The sequence below is a fragment of the Tinamus guttatus genome, unplaced genomic scaffold (genome assembly GCF_059628265.1).
Source record: "Tinamus guttatus ecotype Peru unplaced genomic scaffold, ASM5962826v1 Tinamus_guttatus_pri_ptg000215l, whole genome shotgun sequence".
In the NCBI taxonomy this organism is placed as follows: domain Eukaryota; kingdom Metazoa; phylum Chordata; class Aves; order Tinamiformes; family Tinamidae; genus Tinamus; species Tinamus guttatus.
Genome location: NW_028288749.1, coordinates 1758594 through 1771795, shown reverse-complemented (window position 1 = coordinate 1771795; position 13202 = coordinate 1758594). Strand labels below are relative to the sequence as shown.

Sequence of the window (13202 nt, the reverse complement as noted above, 5' to 3'; positions counted from 1 at the left end):
GTCGCTTGGGGGGAAGCCTTTGCATGTCCAAAGGTCGTCTGAAAATTAGCAGTCTGTTGCTAGATTCTGCTTGCTTTCTCTTGTCACCTCTGAGCTTGGTATAATCATTCCCTGGTGGTGGTTAATCATTATAATGCACTGAGAAGAATGTTTTCTTAATTTAGGCCACTAAAGGCTTCTATTCTAAGAATCTACAAACTTCTGTGGAAAAACAGCTTATGACTACATGAAGACTGTAGTTTGGAGGAAGGAAAGTTTCATGGATAACTATATATATATGTACATGTCAAGGTAAATAAGCGCAGTCACCTCTCTGAAGAGGTTTGACTGCTGTGGGCTGGTTGATGCAGTTCTCCGACTCCACACAGTGCTCCCTTAGTCATCTCGCATGCTGCTTCAGGCCTGTTTGTGTCCATTTTAACTCCTTTTACAAACCCAAGTGTAATCTCAGAAACTCTCCCTGGTAGTAGCTACCAGAAGCTTGTACAGAGGAACAAATTACAAACCTCATGATTATGAAATAATTTCTCTATGGTGAAAAGGCTTTTGAAACGGCTGTGTTTCTGGGATAGAAGAAGCTGCATCATGGATAGGCCAGGCTGAGAAGCCAAGCAGAGGTAAAGCTGCTGTCATTATGCCAGCAAAAGGTACTCATGGTTTCCCCCACCAAGAGGAGCCAAGACCCCTGAGTTTTCCTGGAGTTAATGGTTTGTGCCCAGAAGTAGGAAGATGGATGTCTGCCTGTGTCACCCTGTTTTACACTGCCTTAACATAATGGCAGGTATCTTTGCTCCTTCCCGTGGAGGCAAGCTATGCTGACCACTCCTCAACCTTATATCCTTATGCAGTGGTAACCCCGAGGCTCCTGGTGAGCCTGGAGGGCATGTGGGGATGGGCGGCCCGTGGGGTACAGCGCTCTCCACGCATTCCTCTGCCTTAGGGCTCTGCCCGGCACTCGTGCCGCGGGGAAGCCGCTCGCTCCCCCAGGACAAGGCCGAGCCGCCGGCAGCGGCTGCCACAGGGCGCACGGGCCAAGATGGCGGCCGCGGCCCGCCCTCCTTCCCGCCTCCGGCCGCGCGCGGGGCAGGAGCGGGGCGCGGCGCAGTGCGCATGCCCGCAGCGCGGCGGAGCGGTGAGGGCGCCGGCCCGGGGTGGCGCGGGGCTCTGAGGGCTCCCCGGGGGTGTCGCGTTCCCTCGTGGAGCTCTGAGGGCTCCCCGGGGGTGTCGCGTGTCCCTGCGGAGCTCTGAGGGCTCCCTGGGGGCTGTTGCGTGTCCCCGCGGGGCTCTGAGGGCTCCCCGGGGGTGTCGCGTTCCCTCGTGGGGCTCCCTGGGGTTGTTGCGTGCCCCCATGGGGTTTCCCTCGGAGTGTGGTGTCCTCTCCTGGGGTCTCCCTCGGGGTGTTGCATCCTCTCGTGGGGCTGTGGGGTCTCCCCTGGGGTTGTTGCGTGCCCCCGTGGACTGCGGGGTCTCCCTGGGTTTGTCGTATCCCCTCACGGGGCTGTGGGGTCCCTTAGGGTGTTGTGTGCCCCTGACATGGGGGTAGGAGGTGGCCCTGTGCATGGCTGTGTGCTCCCCTGCGTGTTGGGCTCATTTCCCCCGGGTTCCTGTGGCCCTCTCCACGTGGCTATGAAGCCCCTTGCCATGGGGCTCCGCTGTGGGTCTGGGACTCCCTGTGCTGAGACCCCCTGTCTCTGCCAGCAGCGCTGCCCCGGTCGATGCTGACACTGTCCAAGCTGCAGCCGCGGCTCTGCTCTCTCCTGCCCAGCCTCACCATGAGCACCACGGGCACCTTCGTCCTGCAGCAGCCCCTCAACTACCGCGACGGCGCCCGCGTCCAGCCCCTCGATGGTGGGCCCAGCGAGGACGTCTATGAGCCGGCCACAGGTACCCCCTGCTTCAAGGGCCCGGGGTGCCCGTGTCCCCTTGGCGCTGCTGGGCACGCAGCTGTGTGCACAGGCATCCTGGCTCTCCTGGTGCTTACTCTGCAGCCTGTCAATGCCTTTGGGGCAGAACGTGCTCGTAGTTCTTGGTCAAAGCAAAAGGGTGAGCCTGGCGAGGACACTGATTTAAATGGAACAGAACCAGCCTCACTGTGTCAGCACTTGACTTTTAAAAGCCGAGTTGAATGGCATTTTCTTTTTGTGTTGGAGCTGTCTGGGTTTTTGCAGGGTCAGTCTAGAGATTGCTTAACTCTACTGAGGGTTGTGTAACAGCGTCTTGAAAACGTGGCTGAAATACAATATACTCAAGGAAATTTGTGATACTAAGGTTAACAAGTGACTAGCACATTGCTGTGGAGCGCAGCAAATCTTTTAATTCAGACCAACTGGATGACAGTCTCTTCTAAAAAAAGCAAAACAAAAAGAAAACCCAAATAAATCAGGTTTCAATAGATCTTTTAAGGAATATTGAGAGCTATCTTTCTTTAGCCTGGTGTGATCACACTGAAATCTCCAGGTTGCAATGCAAGAATGAGTAAAGGTTGATGAACCTGTTTTGAGCTTTTCTGCTGAGACTTGCGTGTTTTTTTCCTGTTAAACGTGCTCAGGTCGAGTGATAAGCAAGCTTCTCTGCTCCGGGGAGAAGGAGGTCGACCTGGCTGTGCAGAGTGCAAAGGCGGCCTTTAAAGTCTGGAGCCAGCTGTCGGGCATGGAGCGGAGCAGGGTGCTGCTGGAGGCCGCCAGGATTATCCGGGTACGTTGCAGGAGCTCGGCCCCCACTTTGGAGAGAGCTGGTTTTGTCTCGGAGCTTTCCCGTGGATGGACGTGGCCGCCGCGTGTCTGACGGCGGCTGTGCTGCCAGGAGAAACACAAGGGCTAAAAACCACCTTTGACCAGCACAGACACTAGGTTGTCATGGACAGGGCAGCCAGGCTTGTCCCACTCTTCAGACTTGGTTTAGCCTTTAGCTTCTCATCTTTGCTGCGTAAAGCCCTTACTGGGCTCTTTTTTCCCCCCTTATCTTTGTCTGAAGTCCTCTTTCTGAAACAGTACATACTTGAGTTTGAATACACAGCTCGTACTCCAGATCCAAGTTCACTTAATTCCGTTAGAAGAAATAAAACTGAGGTTGTCCAGCCAAGATCTCATGAGGGTGAAAATGCTCTTCGTGAGCCTGAAGATTAGGTCTCACTCTATGTGACTTCAGAGCCAAAAGTGCCCGTCATGGTGTTAAACTTCCAACTTCTCAGGCACTGTTATCATGTGAGCAGTGTTTTGTTTCAGCAGTGAAATCACAGGAATGTCATATTTTTGTTAGACACCAGGTAACACACACGAGGGAGAGTAGGCATAAGTCAGCTTTAGCACAAATTCCTTTGTGAGCTTGTGTGCTTTTGGACATCAGAGCGTCTTGTCCCATCAAGGCACTGACTTGTAAGAAAATGGATTTCCAGTGTGTGTACGTGGCAGAAAGAGGAAACATTTTTTTCTCATAAAACTTCTTTATCTGCTGAACTTCCCAGCTATGTTGCTTTGTTCAGCGTTCATTCAGTTCTCGTAATTAATTTTTGTCTTGCTTTCTGCTGTTCCTTCCAGTTTAGTTCTGTGAACTCTACTCACTGTTTACCAGGCTGCTTCTCGATGCAGGTTTGCTTTATCTAAAAGAGATAAACGGGGATGTTAAGCAAGACTGGGCGCTGGTGAGGGACTGCAGCAGTTGTCTGTTTGACATTCCTCTGTGATCACCACTGGCAAATTGATAAATAGCAATTGGGAATGCCCCTTTTAGAGAGGACTGGATGATATTGATAGCAGCCTGGCCTTGGGACTTGCCTACTTGGAAAGCAGCGCTCTCCCTGAGGAGTATTTCCCCTTGCTTTCCTGATATTTTGTCATATTACTGCCCTCACAGGAGCAGAGGGATGAAATTGCCACCTTGGAAACCATCAACAACGGGAAGTCCATCTTCGAAGCCAGAGTGGACATTGACATATCTTGGCAGTGCCTGGAGTACTACGCAGGACTGGCAGGGTCTCTAGCTGGTGAGAACTTTCTTGGAGTTTGGTCTGTAGCCTCTGCAATGCCACATGCCTCTCTTGGTAGCTTCCATGGTGCAAGAGGATCTTTGCTGTTGGTTTCTCTTAAGATAAACCTTTTTTTTTTTTTTTGAAAATCTCAGAAGGGTTTTCAGAGATCTCTGCCTAACACTTCTGCGTTTTTTGGGTTCTTGTGTGCCTTTAGTGAACTTGGTGGGTTAAAAACCGTGTGTTCCAATTCTGGCGTGAGATCAGTCCCCTGAAGCTTTGGTAATACAAGAAGGGGCTTTGTTCTTCTCTGCTTTCTATGTGTTTTCTTCTTTGTAGGTGAACACATCCAGCTTCCTGGGGGATCCTTTGGATACACAAGGAGAGAGCCACTTGGTGTTTGTGTTGGGATTGGAGCCTGGAATTACCCTTTTCAGATTGCCTGCTGGAAATCTGCCCCAGCCTTGGCTTGTGGTAACAGAGACCTTCTCCCCATGCAAAATTCTCCCTAAGGCCGAGCGATCCTGTGGGGCACAGCGGTGTGGGGAATAAAGCTGCAGTGTCTAGGAGTGCCCTGAGGATCTACTGAAGCCTTAGAGGACCCTTTGGGCTATTCCCGTTGCAGGAAGGGAAAGGAAATGGAAATGAGGGCACAGCAGGTGCTAATAGAACAGAGGAGGCATCAGCAAAACAGTTGGTTGCTTGGCTTTGTACCAGAGGAGGAAGGGTCTCTGGGGAAGTCTGCAAGGCAGGACCAAACACCCAGCATCTCCCAGCTCTTCCCAGCAGGAAGGTGCAGTCATCCCATTTCAGTGCTTGCAGAGTGTTCACTGGAAAGTCTCTGAGGGGTCCCTTGGGATTTGCAGTGACAAATTCATGGCTTTTCCCCTAAAGCAGTTTGGGTGTTTAACCCCACTTTGCCTCTCTCTGGGTTCCCCTAGGCAACGCTATGGTCTTCAAGCCCTCTCCCTTCACCCCCATTTCGGTGGTGAGGCTGGCAGAGATCTTCACGGAGGCTGGTGTGCCCAAAGGGCTCTTCAACGTGGTGCAGGGTGGAGCGGCCACCGGCCAGTTCCTCTGTCACCACCCAGATGTGGCCAAAATCTCTTTCACGGGCAGCGTGCCAACTGGCGTCAAGGTAAGGGCACCTTGTCTTGGGTGAGGGACTCAAGAAAATTAGTGTCTGTGAGTTTGTCACCTACAATTTGTTCTTCAAGAAATTACGTGAATAGAGTCCCTTATTTTTTAAATATAAATCATGATTTGGTGGAGGGGAAATGTTGTTGCTTGAATGGACTTATGCTGAATATACAATTTCTTGCTATAACTCTTCTGATTATATTTGCCAAAATAAAAACTCTGAGACTGTCCCCAGTCTGGACTGATGAACAAGTCCAGAAACCCCAATTTGCCCTTTGTGCACACTACGGTTATTTCTATTTTTCCTGATAGTCCCTGGCATGTGAAAACTCTCATCTCGGGTGCCTCTTACCTCCCTCCAGTCTCCCCTTCTATCAATGGGTCACTTGTCCCTTCTGTCCTTGTTTCCATCAGATCATGGAGATGGCAGCCAAAGGGATCAAGCCAGTCACCCTGGAGCTGGGTGGCAAATCCCCCCTCATCATCTTCTCAGACAGTGTCCTGGAGAACGCGGTGAATGGAGCCCTGATGGCCAACTTCCTCACGCAGGGTGAGGTACGTCTGTCCTCACCATGGTGGGGCTGGTGTGGGGAAAAAAGAGCAGCAGAGCGGTCTTGTTGAGTTATATCCATCTTGGGCAGTGAGGGATGCCAGACGGGCTTTGTCTGTCCCAGTTTTGGTCTCTCCACGTGTGCTGCAGGTTTTGTGCAATTCTTCTGGCAAGCTGTCTTATGTAGGCCTGAGCACTGAGCAGTCAGCTCAAGTCATCTCCTGCTGATGACTTCCTACGTTTTTGCCGCTTGGTGGCATCAGTACCATCACGGTACTGCCGAGTACAGCCATGACTGAGCAGGATAATCTAATCTTCATTGCCCTCAGGGACAAGTTGTCTGTGTTAGCTGCTGTGGGGAGGTTTCTCTTGGCTTCTCTATAGCAGGAGCCTTGCAGAGAAGGACTGGGAGTTGCGTGTGTTATCCTGAGCAGCCTGTTCCTCATCTCAGGTGTGCTGTAACGGCACGCGGGTGTTCGTGCAGAGAGAGATACTGGATGCCTTCACAAAGGAGGTGGTGAAGCGCACGCAGAAAATCAAAGTTGGAGACCCTCTCCTGGAGGACACCCGGATGGGAGCCCTCATCAACCAGCCACACCTGGACCGTGTGCAGGGCTTCATCAAGCAGGCAAAGGAGCAGGTGAGAGTGTGACGCTGCCCTGTGACTGCCCAGGAGTATCTGGTTTTGAGTGTCACTTACAGACCAGCAGCTGCTGCCCCTGTCCCACACCTTCCCAACTAAAGCTTTTTTCTTGCCCTGAGGGAATTAGAAGGTATCTTGAGAGTCACTAGATTAAAGGTGACTCAGCACACCTCTTTGAATCAGAGTTGAAGGTGACATTGCATTTTGGATTGTGCTGTTGTGAAGCTGTGCAGGTGGTGGGATAGCCAGTATTGCAGTGTGTAAAATGGGTGAATCCACACAGTTTACCTGGTTGCTTCTATAAGCCATAGTGACATGTTACGTATTTCATTGTCATCTCAGCTTCCAGTTTTGTTGGTTGCAGAAGGAGCTTAGTAAGGATGAAAGGCATCTAAAGCAGCAGTACCCACCTACATTTGCAGGTTGCTGGGAACAATCTTGGTAATAACAAAAAGATTTATTCAGTTTTCGTTTGTTTTTTTTTTTTTTCAAATTTTTATTGTGAAGAATGCCTTAAATGTCAGCACTAGCTGTATGACCACCCATTTTGGAAGATGGGCTGTAAAAGGAGAGGTGTGAGTAAAGCCAGGAGAGGGTAAACTAGGATTTGGGAACAAGAAAAGTGCTGCAGGGGGAGATGTGGGGAAGGTGAAGTGAAACCTGTCACCCGCAAAGCAGCGTATCTGATGGGAAGAGTGTTTCTTTCCAAGTGGAGTGCTAGGGACTGACTGACTTGCTAATGAAGGAGATCACACTAGGTGAAGATATGGAAGTGATGCCAGCTGCGGATCTGCTTCCAGGTTTGGTTGCTTCCCTCCAACCTACATGGGCCCCTGTGAGACTCGTGCCCCAAACCAGCATTGTTTGGACCTTTAGAAAGGATTGCGAGTAAGAATCTAAACTTGGTCATCATCTCCAAAAGCCCTTGGCGGGTAGAGTTTGACTGTAGGCTCCTTATTTAACATTTAACTCCTCCGTTCCCCAGTTGGACGGGCTGGGCAATGAATCAGCTGTGTGGGGCCAGCCAGAGCTGCTGTAGCTGGCCCCACACATGATGCTGCTGGCCTTGTGTGTCCACCTTCTGCCTGGCCCTTTTCCAGGGGGCAAAGGTGCTGTGTGGTGGTGACCTGTACGTGCCAGATGACCCGAAGCTGAAGAATGGCTACTACATGCGACCCTGTGTGCTAGGTATGGTCCTTCCTATTTATGGTGATGCATTCTTCTGTATGGGTGGATAGTGGCACCATGCTGCTGAGATCAATTCTGTACAGGAAAAAACTGTGTTTAGTGCAGCCTCTCTCTGTACCTGTCCATCTGGACTAGTATAAATGGAGTAGAAATGACTCAGGCATGTGGGAGACTGCACACAAGCAGGTCTCTGCTGTTGGAGGGTCTGATGGGACACGCAGCTAGTGCCTCTGCTACCTTGGAATTTGTCGTGAGATTTCTTTCTCTGCCAGCCAAGCCGGGGCAGAGGGTGCAGTGCCAAGTGCTTCTTAAAACATTGTGTGGGCTGCTGAATGCAGTGGACCAGCCAGCAGGTCTTCCTCCTCAAGCTTGTGCACTCTGCTTCTAGGGAACTGCACGGATGACATGACGTGTGTGAAGGAAGAGATCTTTGGACCTGTCATGTCCATCCTGCCATTTGACACAGAGGAGGAAGTTGTGGAGAGAGCCAACAACACTAAATTTGGCCTGGCAGGTGGTGTCTTCACCAGGTACAGCGGGGGAGTGGGGCTGGTGTGGGAAGCAGCCTGGGGAGGGGAAGCACTGCAGCGGCTTGGTACACCTCTTGCAGTGCCTGACATGGGGGAAGGCTACTGAGAAGAAATACCCGAAAGGGACTTTATAAATACCTGCCCTTTCTTTGCAGCTTGTCCTGAAGGGTTAGGTGGGCCCTGCTGTCCTTCAGGCTCTTAACCAGTCCATGCTTGGCCTGCTGGCCACCTTTCTGCATCTCCAGGGGATGGGCTCCTGGAGTCTGCCACGCTTCTGGAATGCGCAGAGCGCTGTCTGCCATAGCCTACTGTGCTGGTGTCCTTGGTGTGCCCCCTGTATCTCAAATGGCATTTTGAGTGTCCCTGGGAGTGGGTGCCACATCCTTTGAGCAGGCAAAGAAAGAGTAGGGCAGGTGAGACTCCAAAAGGCACCTGCTGGTGACCATGTTGGGGATCTTGTGGCCTTTCTCAAAGGGGGCTTGGGAGGAGAGGAGGGAAGGAGAGGCTCCAGCTGAACTGCCCTTTTCTGGCAGGGATATCCAGAAGGCTCACAGGGTAGTGGCTGCTCTCCAGGCTGGAATGTGCTTCATTAACAACTACAACATCAGCCCTGTGGAACTGCCTTTCGGAGGATACAAATCATCAGGTGAGCTGTGGCCCAGGGGATGTGAAACAGCTTGCCCTGTGCACGAGGGATGAGGATGTGCCTGTTCCTGTGATGGGAGGTGTGAGCGGGCTCTTAGGGCACAGCAGAGCGTCCTGCTGTCCTCCAAAGAAATGAATGACATGCTGGGAGCTGATAAGGAAGCTGGAGTTCCAGCTAGAGCTCTGTATAAGAAAGCAGGTTGAGGAGCTTTCATGTACATGGCCTTGCTTGCATCTGAGCTCAACCAGTTCTTACTCTAGGGATGATCAGAAATGCCACTGTGGGGTGACATTCGTGGGCACTAGCCACTGAGCACATGGCTCGTGTTCTCGCTGGTGTGGCCACGTGCTGGTCGCAGAGGGTACGAGTGGAGCCTGGCACTGCCTTGGTGCTGGGCTCTCATTTCTGTCTTGTCCTCGCAGGATTTGGCAGGGAGAATGGGCGGGCGGCCATTGAGTACTACTCGCAGCTGAAGACTGTCTGCGTGGAGATGGGTGATGTGGAGTCTGTGTTCTAGCGGCCCTGAGGCCGTTCAAGGCAGCCCTTGCCTGTCAGCTGGAGATGCGGATCATTTACACAGCAATAAAGAAATGCTCTAAAATTGTAAGTGCCTCGGGGGAAAGGAGTTGCAGGGTTGGAGCAGCTTTTTGCCACGCTGGTCCTGCAAGGGGGGATGTACGTGGGGGCTCAGTCTGTGGTTCTGCTCTGCCCTCTTTCTGGGTGGGAACCTAAATCTAGGCAGCAGTGATGAAGTTTCCTCAGTAGCACGTGCTGCTACTGAATAACTATCATAGGCTTCTCAGGGGCAGACACAGAGCCCAAGCTGTCCCCTCGCTGTGTGCTGTGACCCCCACTGCATTATCCTCCACCCTTAGTCAACTTTGTTTTTGTCAACTTAACAGGTATCATCCTATCAATGCATATGTAAACTTTTGGACACTTCGATGTCCCATGGATGTAACACCTGTCTCTTTACTAATGAAAAATGTCCCAAGTGTGGGACTTTTTCTTTTTTTTTTTTTTTTTCTTCTTAGCCCACAGTGATCAGATTTTTTTTTTCCCCTTTTACCTGTGTCTTACCTCCAAGGTGTGACAGGATATTGTGGGGAAAACGACAGCTCTCTGGGACAGCTGTGGCCATACAGTCTGTCTCCCCACACATACTAAAAACAGCACAACAGGAGTGGTAGCAGGCTCTAACATAGGTGATAGATCATGCCTGTCTTAAGTAACAGCTATTTGACTCTCTAAAGGCCCTTTTGTTCTTTATAACCATGATTAAGCAACTTTACATGTTTATCAACTTTTTTAGCAATCAAATAAATGTTAATTTTGCTTGAAACATCTTGTTGCAGTACAATGTGAATCAAGGGACCTAGAAATCTATTCTGATAGAATCAGAGCCATTGCTGTATCGGGTAAGCAAATAGGTTGCAAGGACCAAAGTCCTGAAAGCTCGAGGGAACAACTCTGGGTGACAGCTAGATTTCCGTGGCCCTACAGAACAGTTGTTCTTGCTTTTCTGCAAGACGTCTCAAAGCCTTCTATAACTGAAGAAATGAAATCTAAATTCATTGTATTCCTTTTATTTAATGATCAGGAAAAAAAAAGATTATAAATGAAATGTTTGAAAAGAGACAAAAATCTCTTTACTCTCCTAGGCAGCTGTTGAGGTGCTCAGTTAGTGCTGGCAGATCCAGCCAAGGTGCAGTAAAGCTGAATGAATCCCTGTTCCCACCAGTCCAACGAGTGCAGCTGAACCAAAAGCCCCTCTCATTCTTTTTTTAGGATCTAGGAAGAAAAGACAAACACGTTTTATCAGTCCAGCAGCAGAAGGCAGCTCTGCTGCGCCGCGGCGGGGAGGCTGACACCCTTCCCAACGTACGCTGGACGTCGTACAAGTGTCTGGCTTTGGCTGACCTTGTCCTCACTTATAAGAAACAAAGGCCAGGAAACATCTGGGAATGGGACACTTCAGAGTGCAGCGAGCTATGAAGTCAGGCACCACCACCCAGCTAGGTTTACTTCAAGGAGTAAGAGAAGAAGGGAAATAGTTGAATTCTGCTGAGCCCTTTCCCTTTGGCAAGAGAATATATGTTCAGTAGTATGAAATGCCATCACTAAGAGACGAGCCCAGCCTGAAAATTAAAGAAGGGGCAAAAACTACATCTTAATCTTGGGGCACAACAAGCAGCTACCTGCTTGTGGCATGTAGCTGCCCTCAGGCTGTGCTGTTATTTATAGGATTCATGTGCTTTCTGTCAGCAGGACAAGAATAATGCAGAGTTGGCAGGCTGCAGACTTGCAGCATTTCCCCCACAGCCTCATTGGAAGCTTTATGCTTCTTCCTTGATAGGAGCAGGAGGACAGAGCCCTGAGGCCACCATGGGAGGTTCAGTTGCCAGGCACTTTGTGTGCTACGGGTTAAGGACTCACCTCCGGTGTAGTAGCCATAGGCATAGAGGATTCTCCCAAGGATCCAGGCAATGCCAAACCCTGTCGCAAGCCGCTAGATAAAAAGGAGAAAAATAAAAGGTTTCAGGGGTCTGCATTTTGTACCTGCTCAGCTATCTGGATAGCAGCCCTGCTTCAAGAGGACGCCACCAACTACAGCGTGGGTCCTTACCCAGCTACGACAACGAGTCAGGTCTGTGATGCCTGGATTTTGCAGGCAGCTGTTGCCTTGCACCACACTGCTGCAAGCAAGTTTTCCTGTTGCTGGTGTTAAGAGATTTCCTCATCTGTCAATTTAGAGCTTGCTGCAACATGCCTGCAGTTTGCAGACAGCACTAGGTTTGTCTATGCTGCTCTTTCCCTCTCTGAGAAGGAATACTCAGGGAGGAGCGGATTTGTCTGGTATCAGTGAAGGAGAAGCTGCACAGATACCTGCTCAAGACTTTTTTACACCTTTCATTTAAAAATGATCTATTTTTTTTCTGTCCCCCCACTGTGTCTCCTTTGGTGGTGGAAGTGATGGGAAGATGATTCAGTTGCCAATCTATTCTTGCCAAAAAAGCTTGCTGAAAAATTGCTCAGAAGTGTTCTATAAAAAAGAAAATTCTCATCCTCTACATATCTAGATACTGAGTATCCCCGTTGTCTGCCAGCAGACCCTGCAAGACTTGGAGGACCCTGGCAGGGTCGGAGGGATTCTCCCCCAAAGGGTACTAGGGGCTGTAATAGTTTTGTCCCCCACAGACAAGTTGTTGGACAAAGACAAAGTTCAGGCAGGGGCACCTCCCCCACCAGCATCACTTACCGGGTGGTAGATTCCACTGGTGGCTAAGAAGAACAGGAAGGATGGGTAAATTTCCAACCTGAAGAGGAGAGGAGGGTTTGTGTCAATGCTGCTTATAGGGAGATCTCTGCAGAAGTGGGAAGAAGGACAAGGTCCCTGCTGGACCTGACTCTCAGGAGCCCATGCTGGGGCTGGAGATGGACAAGCAGCACTGCTTTGCTGCACGGATTACACAGCTTCAGGTGTGAAGCCAGAAACCGAGCATTTAGTAGCAGCATTTAGTAGCCTAGTTGTGGGCTCAGCTTCACAGCCCTGTGTATTTCGAGACCTGTGTCCTTAGGGTGGTACTTACGTGTTTTGGTGCGCACGCTGGATGCAGTTGAATATATGCCCATGCTCAGGGTCTGTGCTATACATGGTTGGATACTGTCAAAACACAAAAAGCAAATGCAAAGCATGAGTGAGTGCAGTAGATCCTCTGGCAGTGAGACCCAGCCCTGGAGCCCCGGACCGAGGGCAGCACCACTAGAAAGGGCAGAAACGCTCTCCCTTGGCAGTACAGATGTTACAGGGCAGGGCCGTGGCCCTCATTGCTGTCTCCAGCCTCAAAACCTTGTACTTTCAGTGGCCTTCACTTGGCACTAAGCAGCTGAATCCCGGATGAATCCTGGGCTGCACTGTGCTGCCTGTGCTCCACTTGGGAGAGGCACAGTAGCAGCTCCACCCCTTCTACACCCATGTGGAGGGGCAGGAAGTGTTGGAAGGTCATGCAAAAATAAACAAGGTGTTGCCCAGCCTATCTGCAGAGCCGGGGAAAGCATGGGAGAGCAGCACGGAGTGCCAGCAGCAAGCAGGGGCCTGACGCAGTGACAGGCGACAGCTCTCCAAGGCATCTGGGGGCTGGGAACTGGGCTGCAAACCGGAGGGAGAGGCAGGAGCTAAGCTAATAGCCCCCTTCTCTGGCACATAAACCCTACCAGTGCAAATTGCCGCTGCAAGGCTGCGTGCAAGCAGTGCTGGGGAGGAAAGGACCGGCATGGAGCCAGCTAGGCCTCTGCCCCACCAACAGCACCGGCCCTTGCCCTGCGTGGACCACCGAGGATGGGGCAGCGGATGCTGTGTTGGCCCATACGAGGGGCTGAGGCGCGAGACGGCGCTGCCCCACTCACCTCCACCTTGTACTTCGTGCGGGCCTTCCCCACGTTCATGGCGAGATGCCCCACCACAAAGAAGCTGGCAGCCCCTGTCAGGATGACGTAGCCATACTCCTTGGAGAGAACAACCATCTTGGCACTGTGAGAAA

The 13202-nt window shown here is 51.1% G+C and overlaps 2 protein-coding genes across 2 annotated transcripts; one reads left to right on the top strand and one right to left on the bottom strand.

The window, feature by feature from the left end:
- Nucleotides 1-1741: 1741 nt before the first annotated feature.
- ALDH9A1 (aldehyde dehydrogenase 9 family member A1) lies at nucleotides 1742-9328 on the top strand. The gene is made up of 11 exons (XM_010225990.2): nucleotides 1742-1884; nucleotides 2549-2694; nucleotides 3853-3982; nucleotides 4304-4438; nucleotides 4906-5102; nucleotides 5519-5659; nucleotides 6106-6294; nucleotides 7398-7485; nucleotides 7874-8015; nucleotides 8549-8661; nucleotides 9084-9328. The coding sequence occupies exons 1-11, from the start codon at nucleotides 1773-1775 to the stop codon at nucleotides 9176-9178; spliced, it is 1488 nt and encodes a 495-aa protein (XP_010224292.2). The 5' UTR covers nucleotides 1742-1772; the 3' UTR covers nucleotides 9179-9328.
- A 1011-nt stretch (nucleotides 9329-10339) lies between these two features.
- MGST3 (microsomal glutathione S-transferase 3) lies at nucleotides 10340-13202 on the bottom strand. The gene is made up of 5 exons (XM_010225994.2): nucleotides 13069-13202; nucleotides 12252-12325; nucleotides 11921-11978; nucleotides 11098-11170; nucleotides 10340-10452 (listed from the first exon to the last, which is right to left on the bottom strand). The coding sequence occupies exons 1-5, from the start codon at nucleotides 13183-13185 to the stop codon at nucleotides 10343-10345; spliced, it is 432 nt and encodes a 143-aa protein (XP_010224296.2). The 5' UTR covers nucleotides 13186-13202; the 3' UTR covers nucleotides 10340-10342.

Bases quoted from the DNA above. Each gene is read 5' to 3' on its own strand.
- ALDH9A1 (XM_010225990.2), top strand. From the start codon at position 1,773: ATGAGCACCACGGGCACCTTCGTCCTGCAGCAGCCCCTCAACTACCGC. The intron at 2,695-3,852 runs GTACGTTGCAGG...CTGCCCTCACAG, and splicing joins AGGCCGCCAGGATTATCCGG to GAGCAGAGGGATGAAATTGC. The intron at 8,016-8,548 runs GTACAGCGGGGG...CTTTTCTGGCAG, and splicing joins GCAGGTGGTGTCTTCACCAG to GGATATCCAGAAGGCTCACA.
- MGST3 (XM_010225994.2), bottom strand. From the start codon at position 13,185: ATGGTTGTTCTCTCCAAGGAGTATGGCTACGTCATCCTGACAGGGGCT. The intron at 12,326-13,068 runs GTGAGTGGGGCA...GTGTTTTGACAG, and splicing joins GCACGAAGTACAAGGTGGAG to TATCCAACCATGTATAGCAC. The intron at 11,171-11,920 runs GTAAGTGATGCT...CTTTTTATCTAG, and splicing joins CCAGTGGAATCTACCACCCG to CGGCTTGCGACAGGGTTTGG.